Below are 22,992 nucleotides of genomic sequence, written 5' to 3' on the forward strand. Positions count from 1 at the left end.
GAACAGAAAACAATGCTTAAATTGCTAGGTAATTCACTCCAAGCCGTTTATGTATAGGCTATATTCAATCAAAGTGACAGTATTGGGCCTAGGACCTACTCTATTACATTATCTTGAAATTGGTAAGCTACAGTGTGAGGGTTTTTTATAGTAAACGCTGACAAAACTTTTCAGATACACTTGGCAAGCCTTTAGGCCTATATTGTGTCAGGTTTGTGAATATGGTCAAATCATGAACAAACACATCTATCTAAAAAAAGACATATAGGCCTACCATTTGGGGGAATTATTTACATGCACCCATTGATAATACTCAATAGAGGGTATGCGTGTGACATCATCATCATACCAGGAAGTTATGCAGGAACGCCTACTGAGTGGCAAAAAAACTACTTTCTGGCCTTGACAGCCCATACATCCAGACAGAAAAGTCCTATCTGCTTGCATTAAATGATGTTAAAACGATGTTAAACTCACTTTTCCACTCACTTTGCCACTCGATTGCCACTCGATTTTTCCATTCACTTTATGCATTCGCATACCCTCTATAGGCTAATGGTCATTAGCATCGTGTTTATGGTCATTAACATCGTGTTTATTGCAAACCCACAGTAAGGGGCCTGATGGCCAACGATGGGGTTGCATAACTTGGCACTATCGATTATGACCTATGACGCAGGTTGCTGTTTCAACCCCTTGGACACAGAAACTCGTTGCTACACATGCTACAGTACAAGCAGCCTATACACACAACAACAAAGGAGTTGGCTGAAACAGCCAAGCGTATTTGTTACCCTTTTCTCCCCTCTTCTTCTCTACAGTCAAATTAGCCCAACTGTCCTCATGTGTAGACTATTTTGACCCATTTATTGTCCATACCTCAAATGACCAGCAGAGAGTGCTCAAGGCCCAGGAATCCAGAACTAACGGAAGTAAAAGGCTGTTTCCAGACGACTCTGGCTGTTTCCATTCCGGGCAGGGAGGGGAGGGGAGGGGCGGCTGGCTGCGATGAGAGAACTGAATCCAGTGTCTGTCTGGCCACATCAGCTGATGAACAAAACATGACATTATAGGAGCTGTCATCCGTTATAGCGTCATCTGAAAGTCTTGGAAAAGCATCGTTGCTTTCGGGACCGAGCGTCACTAGGGGGAGCATGGAGCGAAGCTGCACTAACACGGGAACACACAGACATAAAAGTGTCAGGTGAGACTGAGACTGTTGCTGCTTCAAGTTCCAGCCAGGAATCCAGCGTGCTTTCTATGTTTTGATAGTGTGCTTAAGTGTGGTGTTTACTAAATGTACTTTTAAAATACAGCGCAGCAGGCCCTGCGTGCATATCTTGAAATAAATAGACTACAAACGAGTGTCTTCTTTCTTTTTGTTATGCGAAGGCAACAGTGTATACCAGTGTTTTCTTTTACAAACGGCACTTTTGTTCTCAGGTTTTATTGCATCACTGGCCAGTGGCTGTTGATAAAGTAGCCCAAATTAAGTTGAGATCTTTCTGACAATCAGCATCTTGTCCGATTTGGATTTCATTTGTCGGCACTGATTCCTAAAACAATCACATGAGTGTTTGACTAGCTCAAGGCAAGCAAAACATATTAGGCTACTCGGAATTTGCATTCTTGTTATTCCAGTTTTCTCTCTCTCTCTTTGATATCTTGCAGACTCCTCAAATGACACACCTGGGCGTCAGGTCACCACTCGTCCCTGGAGGAAAGGGTGGTGTTGAGGAGGTGCTGCTGTGCTCATTATTGGGACCAGGAGGACAAGCACAGACTCGATCATTATTAGCTTAAACGTCTTTTCCGTCGGACGGATCGAGGAGCGAGGAAGCGGAGAGACGTCAAGTTCAAGTTCTGGGATCCAGCTCAGACATAAAGGGTCTCCTCAGGTCGAGGCGGGGGGTGACGACTGACGAGCCTCCCCCATGGCCTCCGCCCGCTTCCCAGGGAAGCATGCAGACGTGGCTGCCGCTGCCGCTAACTCCTCGTCCCACCCAGCAGTGGGTCGGCCGCTGTGTGTGAACGGGACGCCGTGGATCCTCTATCTGCTGGAGGAGTGTGTGGAGAATGTGTGGGAGTACTGGAGCGTGGTGATCGGCCTCGTTTCCATGTTCTGTTTCCTGCTCTCCACTCTGCCGTGAGTAGCCTATCTCTGAGCAACAGATAACTGGTTGTTGTCGTTTTTTTTGTTTGTTGTTGATGTTGGTCAGGGCAAGAAGACTCCATGTGAATGAGAGATCATTAATGCCAGGCCAAAAGGAATGGTTGTCTGTCTCCGCCAGGCCGAAAGCTATGTTTTGTTTTGTCCCCTGTCCGTCTGTCTGTCTGTCTGTCTGTCTGTCTGTCTGTCTGTCTGTCTGTTACTAGCTAATCTCCGGCACTGTTGGCTTGGTCGCTGCCACTAGGCAGAGGAAGAAATGGCACTTAAAAAAAATCTGCCTTATGGTGGCGCTATAACAGGCCAATTCATGGTTTTACCTATAACTCCATAACCTGACTGCGCCACATGGTGGCAGTAGTGCGTACCGCCCTACTTTATCTGAGATCTCTCGGGGAGAGTTAGTAAAGTCCGGGCCGGACGAGGGACGAATCAGCGGCAGCTAAGGGCGGGTTCTGAGCGGCTCTGAGCCAATAGAGTCTGATTGCAGACCACGTGGAAACCCAGGAGGCGGATTCTGGGTGCAACGTCATGCAGACAGGCCAATATGAGGAGTTGGAGTTGGCACTCCCAGACTGTGATAGAGAGACGGCCCCATCCAATCACCTGCTAAAGAATTTGAAAAAATGGCCTGCCCCTTACATCGGGTCCGTGTACCTTTTGATAGTTTGTTATTGGATTTGGTTTTTAAGAACGAAAAACGAAAAAGGAGACAATTAGTTCTGGTTTGCCGTTTTTTGTTTTTGATTAACAAATCGAGAAACGGAATACCAATCCCGGTCCGTCCATTTACACTCTGTTGTTTACACGTGACAAAACCAAAATATCCAATGCAAAAACTGCGAAACCACTCCGCGGTCCGTTCTGGGTCTTGCTTATTCCGTGTATCATTCTCATAATGAAAAATGAAAGAACGCAGAACGGAAGCAGCAGTGACGTAAGTGTCACGTGACCGGAAAATCTGTCGCGGTTGTAGTTCTTTCAGTTTTTTTCAGTCGTGGACTCGTGTACTATATTAAAAGCTTTTATTTGTAGTAGATCTACACATTGTGCAAGTAAGCAGTGATATGGAGTGTAATTTTATTATAGAATTGACCCGATAATTATAGGGGAGAGCCGGGGAGGGAGGGTAGAAACATGGGGGCTTAATCTATTAAGTGCAGCAGGCTAAAAGGTCCGAATTGCAACATTTGCAACATACGTTTCCACTGCAGTTTCAGATGATAATTATATTCATGGCCCTGTCCCCTACAATATAATTATATTCTAGTAGTGTATAACAATATGGGCAACTATTCAGGCATTTAGCAGATGCTCTTAATCCAGAGCAATAAGCAAGGTCAATACATCAATCAAATGCATAGAAATAATAATAATTCTTACATAGTTTAACAATTTATTTAAAGTTTACATATTCTTTAAACTGATGACACATGGTACATGTGTATAAATACATAACTGGGTGTGCACATTTAATTGGAGACAATAATCCCATTTAGACTGGGAACGCATCTTTTTATGTTAAATTCACCTCTTGAAAAATAATACAATATTAAAACATTTGAGCAATATTAATCTTAGAAACAATTGTTCCTGAAAAACATTAGGATTTAGATTTAGAAGAATTCTTTGTCATTTTTTAAGCTCAAAGCTGTGAGCTTGTAGCCTAGATCTTACAGAAATAACAGGAATTTAAGAGACTTTTTTGTGTGGGCGCTCAAAAATGTAGCACATTCAAAAAATAATTTGAGAATATTAGACATATTCACTCATATAACATTGAATGACAGACAGATAGAACACAGTACTATGATAGATATTTAACTCATATAACATTGAATGACAGACAGATAGAACACAGTACTATGATAGATATTTAACTGATATAACATTGAATGACAGACAGATAGAACACAGTACTATGATAGATACAGTATTTAACTCATATAACATTGAATGACAGACAGATAGAACACAGTACTATGCATTATATATTTTAAATTTACACTCCCAGTAGGCTATAAAGTTAGCAACATTTGGCACATCAGAACACTGGTTTTCAATCTATCAATTTGGAATGATCAATCTGAATGGCATATTAAAAACTTATATGTATTTTTGACAAAATTCTGTGACACCATGTATGTACAATCAAGTCTATTGTGTGTCACCTATGAAGCGCCACATCCGAAACATTACAAGAAATTAAACAAAAACATGAAAATATAAAGTACAGAAAATGCTGCAACCAAAAAGGTCTCTATTTGGAAGGATGAAAACATAAATGACCAACATCACTATTTTGATTGACAGGGAAGGTCCCGGATCCAATCAAATAGCTGCCGGATCCAATCAGAGACGACAGAGAGGTGGGGGAACATGTTCCCCCTCAAATTAAGCACTTGGTATTTACAATAGAAAGGTCAGGGGAGGTCAAAATTAAGGCTGCCATACACTGACTGCTGAAGATGCTAGGCTCTACAATATATGATCTCACATACTGTATGTGTATTTCCCAGTCAGATTTGTTTCTCAGATCATAAAAGTTGATTTCACTGACACTGGCCAGGAGTTGTACATTAGGGATTAAGGTGTCTGAGAGAATCAGTGTCAGTCTCTGAGCACCATACAATTAAAAAATCGAACCTCTGTTCGAAGTGGAGCTGTGTGTGTGTGTGTGTGTGTGTGTGTGTGTGTGTGTGTGTGTGTGTGTGTGTGTGTGTGTGTGTGTGTGTGTGTGTGTGTGTGTGTGTGTGTGTGTGTGTGTGTGTGTGTGTGTGTGTGTGTGTGTGTGTGTGTGTGTGTGTGTGTGTGTGTGTGTGTGTGTGTGTGTGTGTGTGTGTGCGTGCAACAGCGCCCCTCCCTTAACATGTGTGGTCAGAAAAGGTTACTGCAGGCTACATACAGACAGACAGACAGACAGACACGGACGGAGACAGACCCACACACACGGCCACGTATAGGGAGCTTGTGTTCCACACAGCTCCAAAAAGGGAAGAACAACCGGTGACAGAGTTTCCGAAATGAAGATAAATAATGATGTTAATCTGAATGAGAACAAATATCTGTTTGTCAGTATGCTAATCCTCCTTAAAGGTCCAACCAATAAAACTAGTAAGACGCCCGGGGGGAGACAAGCGACCTCGCCCTAAAGGGCGAAGTCTTGCCATGTCTTGGCCGTCTGGCCAGTGATGTATATCGGACCAGTTACCTTGTACTCGAGATCCATGTACTGTATATGATATGATAGATATGCTGTGAGAGCCCAAACAAGCTTACTCAGGTATTTGTGAAATCTCCATATATGGGCATAAAAGGGATGCTGTTAGAGTGGTTCCCATGACATCACAGTGATGTCAAAGCGTGATGTCAGAGGGGCAAACCCATAGACCACGCCTGACACTGTGGTTCCCCTGACACATCACTGTGACATCACATGTCACAGTGGGGAACCACAGTGTCAGGCGTTACAGAGATACGATTAAGCTGTGACCGTTCGCATACTAAACTGCGACCTACAGTCGCAATGACCAGAAACAAGGTTGGTAATCATGTTAAACTAGTCACTAAGGGCACATTTCCCCCTGATGAAACAATGTTACAATTGTCACCAAGTCAAAGTCAATCCACTTTTTGGAGAACAAGGCAAGAAGACACCCAACAGCAACTCACATTCATAGATTTTATAGCATTTCATGCTTTCATAGGGGCAGATGATGCTCTTGACATGTCAAAGCAACATCGCTGTACCTCAAAGCAGGTGACAAGCTAGTCATTTCACTGCAGATACTTTCTCATCATGCCACCGATACTGTACAGCTACTGTAATAGGCCTATTACTATACTTGTGAAAGTGAGCTATGCTGGCATCTGTCCTGTCCTGCAAAACCATGGCACAGGGTGACACATTTGACATCAACAGTCCCGTCCTCTTAGGACTCTATGCACTCTTTGTATTTTTGCATGTTGCCTACTATAATGTTATGTCTGAGTTATCTACTGTGAAGTGAATTATGTCCTGCCTGTGAAGCACTTTGATCTGCAACCCTGGATAAAGATGATTGTTCTAATCTAAACGGATAGTGCCAGACGATGCAAGTTTATCACTGGAAAGGACCTGGCATGTAACTTGGGTCTGTGCAACACATTAGGATCACTGATTTTGATCATTGACCACTGATGATTAACACCATGATAGTCTCTCTATTATATTGTATAACCTCGAAAAAATATGTTTATGAATTGAAATATGTTTAATTGTTTGTAAATGTGCAAACATTTCTACCACATTCTTATTGTAATCCAAAGTATACTTTCCAAGACAATACACAGGAATGACGGTCCAGAATTATCATGCTTTGGGGCCTACATCAGGGGTCTTCAACGTTTTTAGGCAGGACCCCTTGGCTGATAGAGATGAAGCAGGGACTCCCTGCACATATTGTATAAATGCGTGATGCAGATTTTCATCAATGTCATAGATAGATTCATAGACTTGTATGGGGGCTGTTAAGTATGACATCATTTTGTAGGCAGAGGAGAATTTCTGCCCCCAGTTTCCGTGAATCTTTTTACTATTTTTACTATTTACACATCTTTCTTCTCTTTGTTGTTGAAAGGAAAGTGTTAGAATTATACTTTAGTCGTTATTTTTTAGTCGTTTTTTGAAATAGCAAGGGACAGAAAATGCTCTGGGGGCAGATTCTCCTCTGCCTACAAAATGATGTCACGGCTTAAAAGCCCCATGGTGCCGATCTCTTCAGAATAAGAGTACCCCCGAGGCAATTGAAACATGTTGAGCGAGTAATTGTCCCATGATATGCACATTCAAAACATAGATTAAGCATTTAAACGAACACACACGAACGACCATCATAAATGCAGTTCGCTGGAGTGCATAGCCTTTACAAATTGGGCACTGGACAGGAGGCGGCTTTTTGTGTCGGCACTTTGAACACACGCACGCGTTCGGGGAGACCTCCTCTATCACACCACACTCTCCGCTAAGCAGGAGAGGTGTAAAATCTATTTCTGTTGGCTTTCCAGTGCAGCCACTCACTCAAAAAAGTGACATTTTCAGACATTTTCAAACTCTAGTTGGCGCTGGAGAGCAGACGGCTCTTTGCGTCGGCACTTTGAACACACGCACGCATTCGGGGAGACCTCCTCTATCACACCACACACTCTCCACTAAGCAGGAGAGGTGTAAAATCTATTTCTGTTGGCTTTCCAGTGCAGCCACTCACTCAAAAAAGTGACATTTTCAGACATTTTGCTATGCATTCTGTATGTTATGACTCTAAGACAGGGTGGGCAACTTTGATGCTGAAAAGGGCCACTACATTTTCACACACACTCCAGAGGGCCACAATGCATATACCAAAAATAGAAGATCTACAAGCTCTGCTATTCTGCTATTTTTGCAAATATTTTAATTGATATCCTTAAAAGTAATTGTTTTATTTAATGGGCAACTTTGATGCTGAAAAGGGCCACTACATTTTCACACACACTCCAGAGGGCCACAATGCATATACCAAAAATAGAAGATCTACAAGCTCTGCTATTCTGCTATTTTTGCAAATATTTTAATTGATATCCTTAAAAGTAATTGTTTTATTTAATGTCAAATGCATGTACAGGTCAACTTATGTTCTTACTTTATGAACTTAATCACAAATGCATTTGACAAAATAGACTAGTAATAGGCTACTCATCAAGAAGATACTAATATACAGTCGACTGACATAATGAAAGTGGGTCATGTTTTACATTTGGAATTATAACAGCAGAAATCAATATTATATCAGTATTCTGATATTTGCCTGTGGGCCGCATTAAGTGTAGGGCCTGTATGCTCTAAGAACTCATTAATTCTCATTATACTGTGACATGGTTTATAATTAAGTACAACTTGATAGAACATCTGTGTAGTTATTTAAAATAACGTTATACTTGATGTTTAACCACTTGATCCCAAATTGGGGGGAATATTAACCAAAAGTGTCCAATCTACTAGCTCACTGTAGATCTGCTATTTTGGCAAGGGAGCAGAAAGTGCATTCCAACTCTAGCCACATATAGGGTACTACTTTGTGTGTGTGTGTGTGTGTGTGTGTGTGTGTGTGTGTGTGTGTGTGTGTGTGTGTGTGTGTGTGTGTGTGTGTGTGTGTGTGTGTGTGTGTGTGTGTGTGTGTGTGTGTGTGTGTGTGTGTGTGTGTGTGTGTGTGTGTGTGTGTGTGTGTGTGTGTGTGTGTGTGTGTGTGTGTGTGTGTGCGTGTGTGTGCGCGTGCGTGCGTGCGTGCGTGCGTGCGTTTCATATCTAACAGGACTTCATATGGGAATGCCCATATATGGAGGAAGACAGCCCAAATCTGTGTGACTGGTTCAGACAGGGATCTCCATGTATGGGCATAAAATGGATTGTATGTATGATGTCAGATATGATAGACGTCATAGGATTTTCACAAATAACTGAGTAAGCTTGTTTGGGCTCTCACAGCATATCTATCATATCATATACAGTACATGGATCTCGAGTACAAGGTAACTGGTCCGATATACATCACTGGCCAGACGGCCAAGATATGGCAAGACTTCGCCCTTTAGGGCGAGGTCGCTTGTCTCCCCCCGGGCGTCTTACTAGTTTTATTGGTTGGACCTTTAAGGAGGATTAGCATACTGACAAACAGATATTTGTTCTCATTCAGATTAACATCATTATTTATCTTCATTTCGGAAACTATGTCACCGGACATGAACATTTTGTTCTTCCCTTTTTTAATTGTATGGTGCTCAGAGACTGACACTGATTCTCTCAGACACCTTAATCCCTAATGTACAACTCCTGGCCAGTGTCAGTGAAATCAACTTTTATGATCTAAGAAACAAATCTGACTGGGAAATACACATACAGTATGTGAGATCATATATTGTAGAGCCTAGCTGAGCATCTTCAGCAGTCAGTGTATTGCATGCCTTAATTTTGGCCTCCCCTGACCTTTCTATTGTAAATACCAAGTGCTTAATTTGAGGGGGAACATGTTCCCCCACCTCTCTGTCGTCTCTGATTGGATCCGGCAGCTATTTGATTGGATCCGGGACCTTCCCTGTCAATCAAAATATTTTCTGTACTTTATATTTTCATGTTTTTTTTTTTAATTTCTTGTAATGTTTCTGATGTGCTGCTTCATAGGCGACACACAATAGACATATGATTGTACATACATGGTGTCACAGAATTTTGTCAAAAATACATCTAAGTTTTTAATATGCCATTCAGATTGATCATTCCAAATTGATAGATTGAAAACCAGTGTTCTGATGGGCCACATGTGCCAAATGTTGCTAACTTTATAGCCTACTGGGAGTGTAAATTTAAAATATATAATGCATAGTACTGTGTTCTATCTGTCTGTCATTCAATGTTATATGAGTTAAATATCTATCATATAGTACTGTGTTCTATCTGTCTGTCTTTCAATGTTATATGAGTTAAATATCTATCATAGTACTGTGTTCTATCTGTCTGTCATTCAATGTTATATGAGTTAAATATCTATCATAGTACTGTGTTCTATCTGTCTGTCATTCAATGTTATATGAGTTAAATATCTATCATAGTACTGTGTTCTATCTGTCTGTCATTCAATGTTATATGAGTTAAATACTGTAGGCTATCTATCATAGTACTGTGTTCTGTCTGTCATTCAATGTTATACGAGTTAAATATCTATCATAGCACTGTGTTCTATCTGTCTGTCATTCAATGTTATATGAGTTAAATACTGTATCTATCATAGTACTGTGTTCTATCTGTCTGTCATTCAATGTTATATCAGTTAAATATCTATCTTAGTACTGTGTTCTATCTGTCTGTCATTCAATGTTATATCAGTTAAATATCTATCATAGTACTGTGTTCTATCTGTCTGTCATTCAATGTTATATGAGTTAAATACTGTATCTATCATAGTACTGTGTTCTGTCTGTCATTCAATGTTATATGAGTTAAATATCTATCATAGCACTGTGTTCTATCTGTCTGTCATTCAATGTTATATGAGTTAAATACTGTATCTATCATAGTACTGTGTTCTATCTGTCTGTCATTCAATGTTATATCAGTTAAATATCTATCTTAGTACTGTGTTCTATCTGTCTGTCATTCAATGTTATATCAGTTAAATATCTATCATAGTACTGTGTTCTATCTGTCTGTCATTCAATATATGAGTGAATATGTCTAATATTCTCAAATTATTTTTTGAATGTGCTACATTTTCGAGCGCCCACTCAAAAACGTCTCTTAAATTCCTGTTATTTCTGTAAGATCTAGGCTACAAGCTCACAGCTTTGAGCTTGAAAAATGACAAAGAATTCTTCTAAATCTAAATCCTAATGTTTTTCAGGAACAACTGTTTCTAAGATTAATGTTGCTCAAATGTTTTAATATTGTATTATTTTTCAGGAGGTGAATTTAACATAAAAAGATGCGTTCCCAGTCTAAATGGGATTATTGTCTCTAATTAAATGTGCACACCCAGTTATGTATTTATACACATGTACCATGTGTCATCAGTTTAAAGAATATGTACACTTTAAATAAATTGTTAAACTATGTAAGAATTCTCTTCATTTGTATGACAAGGGGATTGTTTGTTTTCCTTAGAATATTATTTCTATGCATTTGATTGATGTATTGACCTTGCTTATTGCTCTGGATTAAGAGCATCTGCTAAATGCCTGAATAGTTGCCCATATTGTTATACACTACTAGAATATAATTATATTGTAGGGGACAGGGCCATGAATATAATTATCATCTGAAACTGCAGTGGAAAACGTGTGTTGCAAATGTTGCAATTACGGACCTTTTAGCCTGCTGCACTTAATAGATTAAGCCCCCATGTTTCTACCCCCCCCCCCCCCCCCCCCGGCTCTCCCCTATAATTATCGGGTCAATTCTATAATAAAATTACACTCCATATCACTGCTTACTTGCACAATGTGTAGATCTACTACAAATAAAAGCTTTTAATATAGTACACGGGTCCACGACTGTAAAAACCTGAAAGAACTACAACCGCCACCGATTTTCCGGTCACGTGACACTTACGTCACTGCTGCTTCCGTTCTGCGTTCTTTCATTTTTCATTATGAGAATGATACACGGAATAAGCAAGACCCAGAACGGACCGCGGAGTGGTTTCGCAGTTTTTGCATTGGATATTTTGGTTTTGTCACGTGTAAACAACAGAGTGTAAATGGACGGACCGGGATTGGTATTCCGTTTCTCGATTTGTTAATCAAAAACAAAAAACGGCAAACCAGAACTAATCGTCTCCTTTTTCGTTTTTCGTTCTTAAAAACCAAATCCAATAACAAACTATCAAAAGGTACACGGACCACATCGGGTCTGCCCGAGCGATCCCAGCTGATGGTAAGCAGAGCGGTATGCAGCCAGGCATACGCACTGCTGCCATGATCTGGCGCAGTCAGGTTAATAACTCCACAGATCAGTGTAAAATCGAGGGGCAAGTTCTTTCACTGTATGTAAAGCACTTCGTGAGATTTCTCTGTGAAAGGTGCTATATAAATAACATTTACTTACTTATTACAGCTATATCACCTTCTACTGGTACCAGAAAACCTTCAGCTAAATGTAATGTCTATGAGGATTCGGCAAACTTTATTTTCTTATCTTAATTTTTCACATCTGCCTTTTATAGCGCCGCCAGCAGGCTGACTGATGTAAAAAAATATATATATCAGTGTCTACTTTATACTTTATCCAAACATCACGCAAATCAGTACACAGTATGAAGTATCTCTATAGTCATGTGATCAAGACAGATCTGTCCAATATTTCATATTCCATCCTAATTGGCTAACATTGGCTTCCAAAGTTTGCAAGATTGGTCAGTTTTGAACAAAATGATTCAAATCATGAACGCAGTGTGCGATTTCTGTGAAATTTTGCACGCACATTCCCACTAGGTCGAGGAACAAATGCTACCCTTTTCACATTTGCCACCAGCAGGTCAACTTTTGCTAAACACATTTTTGGAACAAAATGCCTCAAATCATGAATGCAGCGCCGCTAAAGGCAGAAGAAGACATTGCACCCTTTTCTTATTGGCCTATTGTAGAGCCACCAGAAGGCCACAATAACATACCTGACCTGGCAGAGACCTGTGCTTGGAAGAGCACTGCTTCTAGTTTCATTTGCAATATGTTGATGTTAGCCTGGTTCCGCCCACGCTCACAGAGTGGACTGTTTCTCTGGTCTGGTGTTCTGTTCATAATAAGCGCTTTTTCCTGTCCGAAATTACGGCTCCTCCAATGAGCGCAGGGGGTGGGTTAAACGAATAACCAATCCGCGGCCCGTTTTTCAAGCGACATCATCATCAGTGCGTCATCATCAGAAGACGAGGTGCTTTGCTTTTATCTGTAGTGATTGGTTTAGGGAAAGTCAAAGTCCCTCCCCTCCATAAATCTCTCAAACAGTGCACGATGTAAGACTCAAGCTTCAGCTGAGTCTGAAATCAGGCTACCGGTATGTTGATGTGGCAATTGGGAGATTTTAAGATGTTATCTGTCTGTCTGTCTGTCTGTCTGTCTCTCTCTCTGTCTCTCTCAGTCAGGTCTATGAAGCTCATCGTAATGGTAAAGTGGAACAGGCCATGTCTTTTGGGTTCCTCTTCTTCCTGTTCAGTGGAGACCTGACCAGCTTTGCAGGCTGTTACCTCACTAGCCAGCTTCCTATTCAGGTATTGATTAAAGTTATCAGTCACCAATATTTAAGATTGTGCTTTTTTGTTACATCTTGTGTACAGGTACATAGAATAAAACAGATTTTTGTTTGGCTTCCTTCAGACCATGACTGATTTCAGTCATTTGGATTCGATTGAAGCCAGCTTGTCTTCTATAAACTATAGGTTACGTAGTTAACCCTGGTTGTTTAACAATGGCCTAAGACAACGTTGTACGCGTGCACCCACCCAACCCATGCAGTAGGCGCAGGCAAAATGGCTGTCCCTGCAGGAAATTACACCCTCGCAAATTGGGCAATGCCTCTGGGAGGGTCGAATACCCTCACCTTCATTGGATGCCATGGCTGTGGTGCAAGGTAGCCGTAGCTGCTTGCTAGCTTGGGGGAGGCTAGTGACACCAGAAAGGACTGCCGTTGAACAGTGTACCCAGTGCGTCAGGGCCTCCGCAGTGTTCCTGGTCCCAGGTCACGAGAGAAGCTAGCTGGGCTAAAGCATAGCAGCTGCCCTCGGCCTGTAGTGTGGAAAACACAGTTCTTCCTAGAGAGGCTAGGAGGCTCGATAGGGACTCCGAAAAGCCGAAAAGCTAACGGGGCTATTGGGAACTAGGACTGTCAACGAATATTCTATATCCGTGGCATAGTGGCAGTTCAGAAATTAAAAGTTAAAGCCTTAATCTGTGATTTATGGTTCACTGTATGTAGAACAGCCGGAACATTTTGACCAAAAAAACATAATCTTACATATTGTGATAATAAAACAACAAATGTATTTGTCGTAATCATACGTACGGCTATTGCAATGTTAACAATTTCATGTTTTTACAGGCACATTTTTCTAATCCATCAGACAGTGCTATATTTCAGGACTCCATGTGTTTTTGATAAGTCAGCTCCCATGTATTCTCATTTTTTTCTTTTCTTTTTTATATATATATAGATATTATATTTCACACTATAAAATAGTGTGATAAATTATCAGTGAAACAGACAATTTATTACTATCCATAACAAGGTAAGATTTACCAACTGGCCTCATTCCACTGTAGGGAAAGACAGATGTTGTATTTTCTGTCCAGATGTGCCTTCAGACACGGTAAACACATTTATCTCTATGGGTTTTCTGTGATTGCCAAGACTTTTAATGTGATGAATACATTAGCCTCAATTTATGAAAAAAGAGTTATTATTGTTATTGTTGTTATTTATTTATTTTGTCCTGCAGTACAGCTTGATATAATATAGTCATTACCGTAGTCAGGGAAAATCTGTCTTGACGACTCTCTCTCTCTCTCTCTCTCTCTCTCTCTCCCTCTCTCTCCCCCTCTCTCTCAGATATTTACTGTAGTGTTCTACATCTTCACGGACATGATCCTCATCTCCCAGTTCCTCTACTATAAGATCAAAAACAGCTCTACCAGAAGTAAGGCCTGTCATTTGTTTATATAATTGAACACATCCATGCTCGCATCCAATGTACACGTTATTTGTGTATGTACTAACATATCCATGCTCACATCCAATGTACACTACACCATTACACTACTTATCAAGGGGTACAGCTAAACATGTGGTTCAGCAGACAGAAGTACAGAACTGTACAGAGCTACAACAGTGGCAGGGTGAGCTACAGCACTCTGTGCGTGTGTGTGTGTGTGTGTGTGTGTGTGTGTGTGTGTGTGTGTGTGTGTGTGTGTGTGTGTGTGTGTGTGTGTGTGTGTGTGTGTGTGTGTGTGTGTGTGTGTGTGTGTGTGTGTGTGTGTGTGTGTGTGTGTGTGTGTGTGTGTGTGTGTGTGTGTGTGTGTGTGTGTGTGTGTGTGTGTGTGTCTCTGTCAGTCTCTGTGTGTGTGTGTGTGCGCGCGCGACCGCGCGTGTATGTGTGTGAAAATCTTTGTTCATGTGATCATGCTGATGTCATTCTATGTGGGTGTGAGGGAGTAGTTGATGTGTCATCATCACACACACACCATATGAACACCATAGTGTTGGATTAGTTTTGAGGTATTGGTGAATGAGAGACAGCCCAGTGAGCTCCTTGTTTGTCAGTGACACATCAGTGGACAATCTGGACATGTACACTGAGGTTATAGGGTTGTTTTTCTCTTTACAGTATCTTGGATTAGCCTGGAATCCAGACTGATTCGCTACGTTCGTATTTTTCCCACTCTCTCTCCTCAGTTTGTCCAGGGTCCTATTTGACTTGTATTTCTATTACGTAAGTCGGGAAGTTACTCGAGTTTTACATTGGACAACACTGGTATGTGACATTTGGCAATTTCACCAGACTTACAGTAAGTGTGTGTGTGTGTGTGTGTGTGTGTGTGTGTGTGTGTGTGTGTGTGTGTGTGTGTGTGTGTGTGTGTGTGTGTGTGTGTGTGTGTGTGTGTGTGTGTGTGTGTGTGTGTGTGTGTGTGTGTGTGTGTGTGTGTGTGTGTGTCCTTCAGAAAGCCCTTTGTTGAAGTGGCTGTGTTTGCTGTGGTGTGGTTCTGCCACATTAGTTCTCCTAGTTCTGCCTAAGTTCATCTCAGATGATGGAGCCAGCTTGTACACACAGGTAAGCAGATCACCAAGTATCTATTACATTACATTGAACCAAGCCCATATGTTTATATTCTTACTATTACGTTCAAACCTACACCAATGATTCACCATGCAACTAAACAGTTTTAAGGTCAACCACACCAATGCAACTCTGTGCAACTGCCATTATTGGTTGCATGAAGTCGCGTGTAGTTGCATGTTGCAAAGGGAATTGGTGTGGTTTGTGCTTTAGACCCCGACCAAACTTGATTTTTTTGGTCAAATTTTGGAGAGAACTAGACCACAGTTTATCAGTGTTTTGATCTATATATTGTGGAGAATAAATAATAATTGAAATCAATTTGAAAAGCGTAATTTGTTTTGGGAATATTTGAAAATGAGCTTTAACAAATATAATTATTTGAGCAAATGATATATAACAGTCAGGGATATATTGATCTATTGGTTTGTCTGTATCTTCTACTTCACCCAGAGACCTAATACCTCTAAAACAGTGGAGATCTCTGGCTATGTCTGTGGATACCTGGCTTCCATATTTTACCTCTCGTCACGTTTCCCCCAGCTCTATAAAAATGTAAGTCAAAAGGTGACCATTTAGAAAAATACAGGATGATGTCACGTTAGAGGTAGAGGACACCTAGATACCGTAAAGAATGTTACATAAAAAGGGGTGGGTGAGAAGAGAAATGATAAGATATAGCGTGAGTGCGTGTGAGAGAGAAAATATATGAATGCTTGTGCCAATGAGTGTGAATATGTGTGTCGATCTAAATGAGAAGCAGATATCCAAGACAATAGTCTTGTTGTGCTGAAGGACTATCTTGGCCTGAGGCCTGCTGTTGCTGTTAATCACTAGAGGAAATACTGAAGTCTCACTGGGGGTTCTATACCAGAGAAACTTCTGGGCACAGACAGTTACACACATAAACGTTCCCTTTGAGTCAATATTTGCTCTTGGAAAATTCATGCATAACATGGGAATTTCTCTCAGCAGAATAAATCCCCAACCTTCCAACATTCATAGTGGAATGTTTGACAAGTATTTGTAACAATTAGGTGGCTTAATTTAACCACAACATTGCCATTAGTATTGTCATCTCAAATGTTCACAATATTTAATTTACTTAAGGCCTTTATACTTTGTCTACCAGCAAATTAACAGACGATTACACAGCAGTCTACCACAGATGTGTTGCCAAACAACATTTCTACATTGTACACTGTTGGTTTTAGTTTGCATAAGAAATAATAATGACCCCTTATTGCTACAGAGGTGAGGATTTATCCATAGCCTTTTAACCCTGCCAGTTCTACCATAGAGTACACTTGTTGACCAACTGTTTAACTTCATGCCAGTTTGTTACTAAGCCGCCACAGCGGCCACACAATACACATCCTGCCTTCCATTTGCCCTGAGATGTGCTTTTTTGGTAAGATTTCAAATAGAATATCATAACTACTACTACTCTTTGAAGATTGTGGAAGAGTTGTCTGGCTTGAGAGACTACTTGGGACAGTGGAACAGAACAGAACAGAACAGAACAGAACAGAACACACCTGTTGACTAACATTAACAACCCTGTCCATTGCAGTTCCAGCGCCAGTCCACAGAGGGCACATCCTACTTGTTGTTTGCCCTGGCTATGATGGGTAATGGGACATACGGGCTGAGTGTCATAGTGGTCCTGCCCGCCCTGAGGGGCTCTAAAACCAGCTTCATCATCAAACACCTGGCGTGGCTCATCGGTAGCCTTGGAGTCCTGGTGCTCGACTTCTTTGTATCCTTTTACACACAAGTTCACGCAAGTGTTATGCCTGATGTGCTGTGTCGTGCCCCGAAAATAGACAATCTACAAGCTCACAACATGTTGCATCGTGACACGTCATGAGATTGTAGATCGGCTGTTTTTGTTGGACGACACCGGCACGGAACTGAAATAATAAATCATTCTTTATATATTGGCTTGTGGGCATAGTCCGTCATGCGCCCTGACAGCCTGGAAGCTACATTAAAACAAGAATGAACTAGAAAGATGGCACTCAGTAAAATGCATGTAATGTAATGTAATTGGCAAGATTTGCTATTTACAAGCACTTCATTTGCTCATTGGCTCAAATGGCAGACAACATTTCATGGTGAGAAGTGGTCAATTTGTTTGGAAGTTGTATGTCCCTTTTTCACACCCAAATTCCACCCCCACTGCCAAAAGCCCCCTTGGGCAATCGGGTCAAAAAGTTAATCAGTTCCATCTAGCATAACTCAATGGATTTCATGCAAATATATTGAGATATCCTGCTTACAGAAAAGAATGTAATGAGGTGAAAACATAACCCCAAGTGTTTCCATTGGCGGCGATAATGAGATATGATATTGATGGTAACTTATGATGGATAAAGTGGTTTGAATATTTCATACTTCATATAAATGGCATTAGTTATTCTGACAGACTGACAGGTGAGCATATTTTCTTTGTAAACCGTCATCTTGAAGTAGTTCTATGAAATATATAACGTGGAAGACTTTACTTTGAAGGCAATTGAAAACAGTGTTCCAATGGATCCAATGTAGTTATTATTACTCACAATTTAAAGAACCCACAGACATAATTAACCACTTTCACTTTCAAAGTATGCAAAAATAGCAGATCTACAAGCTCATGCGATCGTGTTGTGAGCTTGTAGGTTGGCTATTTTTTGCTACTTTTATTATTTTTTGCAGAAAACAAAACAAGTGAAACAAATGAATTGTAATATGGAGATACGGGCCCAACAGCTACGATAAGCATTTTCTACTGATGATATCTCAACAGCCTGATTCAAGAAAAATATACAACACAGTATAATGCAGCTTGAGGCAAAAACGATATGCTTGGATTTATTATCACAGGGAACCAGCAAATGACTACACAACCAATCTAATAATAATAATTGCAGAGTTAGCAAGTTAACGGTTCATCTCTCGGCAACATCAGAGACAATTATGCTCATAGTTGGAAGTCTTGTGTTCTTGGTTGTGTTTCGCTGACGCTCCAATGTTACTTGTCTGAAGGGAAACTATGTCCAATATCCAATTCATACTCTATGAATTTATCCTTTTGTCTTTCCAGTCACTGCTTGCCAGTTTTGCTATTTTACCTTTGGCTAGAACAATCCTTAAGGTCTTTACGCACTGGGAACATGACAAAACTGATACATCATAGTGCTGTACAACTATATTGATACAAGTTGATTATTTCTTTTTAAAAAATTACCTTGTTTTGAAAACTATACCTTTTTGCTGTGTAACATTTGCTTTCTGAGTAGCTGTATTCATGACACAAACACTTCGGAGGAAAAAGAAACACTATCTTCTGGGTAATGAATTGCTCTAAAAGAACAAACACTCCCGGTGTGTTAACAGTTTATGAAAATACTTTAAATACTGGAATAGAGCATGTCTTATTTCATTAGTTTTTCTGTGTGAGCCTTAACCATGTCAGGTGACTGCCCAGTTCATCATGTACAGGAAGAACAGCAGCCCTTTGGTCAAAGTCCCAGAAGTGGAACCTCTTCTCTGTGAAGAAGAGGAACTTTCTGTTTTCTAGCACCTGAGAACTGACATGGACGCTCTATCTAGAACACTATGGTCATTCCACCACAGTAACAAGAACACAAACAACCTCCTGGTCCTCTGTTGGTTATTTGGTAAGAACCTTCTTGAATGAATTCTGTTGAGGAACTTGAACACTCCGTATAATTAAATTATTAGTAGTATTAATATGATTGTTATTATTAGTACTTATCCGACTTTATTCTATCTTACATCTTCTCCTAATTAAACCGCGTTACACCTCCCACAGTTTTGGTGGCACGCACTTGGGCCATATGTCAAATTGACCGGCTTCATCGGGAGATACGTTCTATATGTATTCGTGAATACATTTTCTCCATTGACTTTAATTAAAATGTTAACTTTTCCCAAATATGGAGATGGCTGACATCATAGACCACATGAGACTGAAACAGTATGTCCATATATGGGCTTTCCAATATATGGGATTAATATTGATGACATCAGGGATCAGGGATATATGGGCATAAAGGGGTCAAGGACTGTCACCGAGATCTCCATATATGGCCATTAATTTATTAATGAATTAATTTTCCCCATTGACTTGAATGGGGAAAATTCAAATGGTCAAAATTCTTTAGCGAAATTCGCGCCACGGCAACTCTTTTCAGTTATTATTAATTATTTTACTTTGTTCTAAATCATTTCTGCCAGATGTTTCCTGGCTCAACCAATTACACATTTCTATCCATCAGCTACCCTTAACGTATTGAATCCAAGTCCAATCATTGAAAATGTTAATGATTTACATTTCACTAAAACTGAGAATTTGTTGTGCAATATTTGACACATTATCTTCCTTCAGTTTTCACTTTGAGAATGGTGACTATTTTGCCTGGTAATACTGCAATAAGGAACTACTGTAGAATCGTGCTGGCTGCCAAATTATTCAGAGGTTGATGAAGAGCTTCAAAGTCTTACCTGTAAATTATTACCTGGACTACAGTCAGTGCCCGAACATGATATGAGCACAAAAGGAAGTGTCCATGCTATTAATAATGTTATGACTGTCTCAGGAGGTTTAACCCATTTAGGCCTAGAATTAGAAGGATTCAAAAGACACTTATAGAATCGGGTCAAAATTCTAATGTTCACGACTTTTCAAAAATAGCAGATCTACGAGCTTGCAGCGCGGCACTCGGTGCCGCGCTGTGAGCTTGTATATCTGCTATTTTTCAATAGTTAAAGCATAAAATAATGATACACAAAATGTGTACCCGTTCTAAATGGGTTAAAGTAAAGCTAGTGCCAAGTGTTAAGCAAGCCGGCGATGATGATAAAAATAATTAAAATGGAGATAACAGCCGGTGCTGCTCTGTTTGCATCTCTGCCATAGTTCAAGGGCTAGGGAAGCCATGGCAAGGAGATTGGAAGTGAACTGTAATATAAGGACATGGAGCTGTGGCTCCTACAGTAATATTTGGGCAACACTTACTTTAGCACTTAAGCCCTATGCACTTATGTCTTATGTACTTATGTCTTACAATGAATAGAGAAAATATCTGATCTACAAGCTCACACGCGTCACACCGTGCTCTGGTGTGAGCTTGTAGGTTGCCTGTGTTTGCCATTTTCAAAAATGTCCTATTTTTATTTTTTATTTTTTGTATTTTTTATTTTACTTTAAGGTCCAAGGTTTCTTTATTGTTACATCTTGTGAACGTGTACATAAGAGTAAAATAATCTTTAGCCTATATTGAAATGCACAACATAGATTCACCAGGCTGGATGATTAAAGCGCACCCATCTTTAGAGAAGCTGCGCACAACGGTTTAAATTACCATTGAATAGAAAGAGTTTAGTAACATGCTGGGAGGAACTATTGACACCTCCCCTGAAAGATTTTCAATCTTTATATTATAAAAGAGTAAGTGATCTACTTCCGGGTCATGTATCGCTAACTTAAATACCAAACCACTTGGCCAAGATGTACTACATATGTACTAAATATAGCTTAAAAATTCAAACACCCATGTCACCTTTGCAAGATGTCGTTTCCAAACCTCTGTATACAGTTGTATTCGTTATTACCCTCATATTTTGCCTCTGTATAAAATAGTCCGCCGGTCAAATATGTCCGACCGGAAACGTGCGCTGCGGCACAATAGTTCCGCCACAATAGGTCCCCCCCCAATTTTATTTTTTTATTTTTTAACTTTTTTTTTAAATTATTATTATTTTTTCCTTTTTTTTTTCCCCTTTTTTTTTTACTTTTTCTTTTTTTTTTTTTTACTTTTTTTTTTTTAACTAGATGTGAGCTGCCCGAAGGGCCGCGACCCTCTAGTTGTATACATTTGGATAAAATTGCTTTTCAGGCGGTGTTCCTGCATTGTTGTTTCCACTTCCACCAATATATAATTCTGATAGAGAAATGTTGTGTAATTCTAGTGCGCACCATTGTTGTTGCTAATTACAATACATAGACATATTGCCTTTGTTCATTTCCTCCCGCCTATCTCTTCACCATATGTTTGTCGTCTTTTTGGGACAGAGCCATTAAACAAAGACCAGCATAACTGGGGTGGTCATACTATGGAAAGTATAACCCAGGAATATACAGTATATAAAAGAAGTCTGTTTAACTACCTTGCTTGTCCTCGTGCTCCAGTGTCCTCTATGCAGTGTCAAGTGTGGGCGCGTGGGCCTTTCGTCTGTGCCTTTTTTTATGGCTTTCTTTAAATATATGTGCTGGAACCTCTTCTCTTTCTAGACTGTTTTACCTGTAGATATTCTTGAAACTTTTTCTACGAACTCCACTCCTTGGTGACAAATAGCTGTCCTATTAGATTTTAATAGAATTTCTTCCCACCTGTGTTGTGACACAAAATTCATTTCAGTTTGATGGTTTGTCTGTGCATTCTTATTTTGAACAAAGCAGGCAATAATATGTATCAAGCATTTACAATAAAACAGTTTTGTCATGAAGTGCATTACAGCCAAGACAAGTGGTCAATTTTTCTTCGGCGCTAGAGGGTTCGTTCCAAATGGCTATATTCTGACTTTGACAAGAATGGTTTTGTGAGTAATAAAAAAAACAATGTAATAGTGTGTTTTACTGCTATGTTAAATTTCTGTCCAAATATAGTTCTCACATTTTCTTCACAAGGGGTTTTGGAAGGAAACTCGGAATTTGCTTGGTGTGACATCACTGTTCACTTGGTCAGCTACATAATGAATTAACCACACCTGCAGACTTCTCTACCTCATTTGTATGGACATATTTTTCCTTTTCCTCCTCTCCCTTGTGTGCAAGAGATGAACTGGCTTTGCAGTTTAGCATAATTGCAGTTGCAGTTTAGGAACAAAACGCATATACCTACCCCCCCTTTGTGCACCTGTAACCAAATGTTATCCATTGATATGAATTTGGAAGGGTTTTATTTTCGCATTTTGTATATCATTTGTAGGCATTTTGTTTAGAATAAACTAAACATGGCAGCATTTTTGTCTCCTGTTGAGTCCCTGTGGTTCAGGAGAACTGTACAGTCTGTGCTGGGTAAGGGTTTGGATTCTGCTCTGCTTCGCATCAGGATTACCGGTAAGAAGCACAGGAGTCACAATCCACTTTGGTGGTTTCATTAGTAAGAACAGGCACACCCGTTGTAAACATCTGAGTGAAAGTGATTCATGAAACATTACAACATTGGTTATTTTACAGTATCACAACTACTGTATATATCATAGATGAAGAGTCTCGAGCCAGATATTGGTAAACTTGACACCAATATTTGATTACAATTACATTAGAAAATTATAGCTATTATTATAGCTATTCAAGAGATTTTTTGAATTTCTCATAAGCTTGTTCAGTCATGAGACCATCATGTTCACTGGATCTGCCAACAGTCATCTTGATAAGCCACCCTTCATCATAGCAGGACTTATTCACAAGTCCAGGATTGT

The 22,992-nt window shown here is 40.1% G+C and overlaps 1 protein-coding gene across 1 annotated transcript; it reads left to right on the forward strand.

The window, feature by feature from the left end:
- Positions 1-1,142: 1,142 nt before the first annotated feature.
- On the forward strand, positions 1,143-20,288 carry LOC308289893 (lysosomal amino acid transporter 1 homolog). Its single transcript, XM_080731662.1, has 8 exons — positions 1,143-1,204; positions 1,672-2,146; positions 12,810-12,939; positions 14,274-14,361; positions 15,383-15,492; positions 15,952-16,053; positions 17,072-17,257; positions 18,959-20,288. Exons 2-8 carry the CDS (start codon positions 1,935-1,937, stop codon positions 19,061-19,063), a joined length of 933 nt encoding a protein of 310 aa, XP_080587788.1. The 5' UTR covers positions 1,143-1,204; positions 1,672-1,934; the 3' UTR covers positions 19,064-20,288.
- Positions 20,289-22,992: the final 2,704 nt, after the last annotated feature.

This window comes from Nannobrachium achirus, assembly GCF_963921795.1.
Source record: "Nannobrachium achirus genome assembly, chromosome: 8".
NCBI classification, from domain to species: domain Eukaryota; kingdom Metazoa; phylum Chordata; class Actinopteri; order Myctophiformes; family Myctophidae; genus Nannobrachium; species Nannobrachium achirus.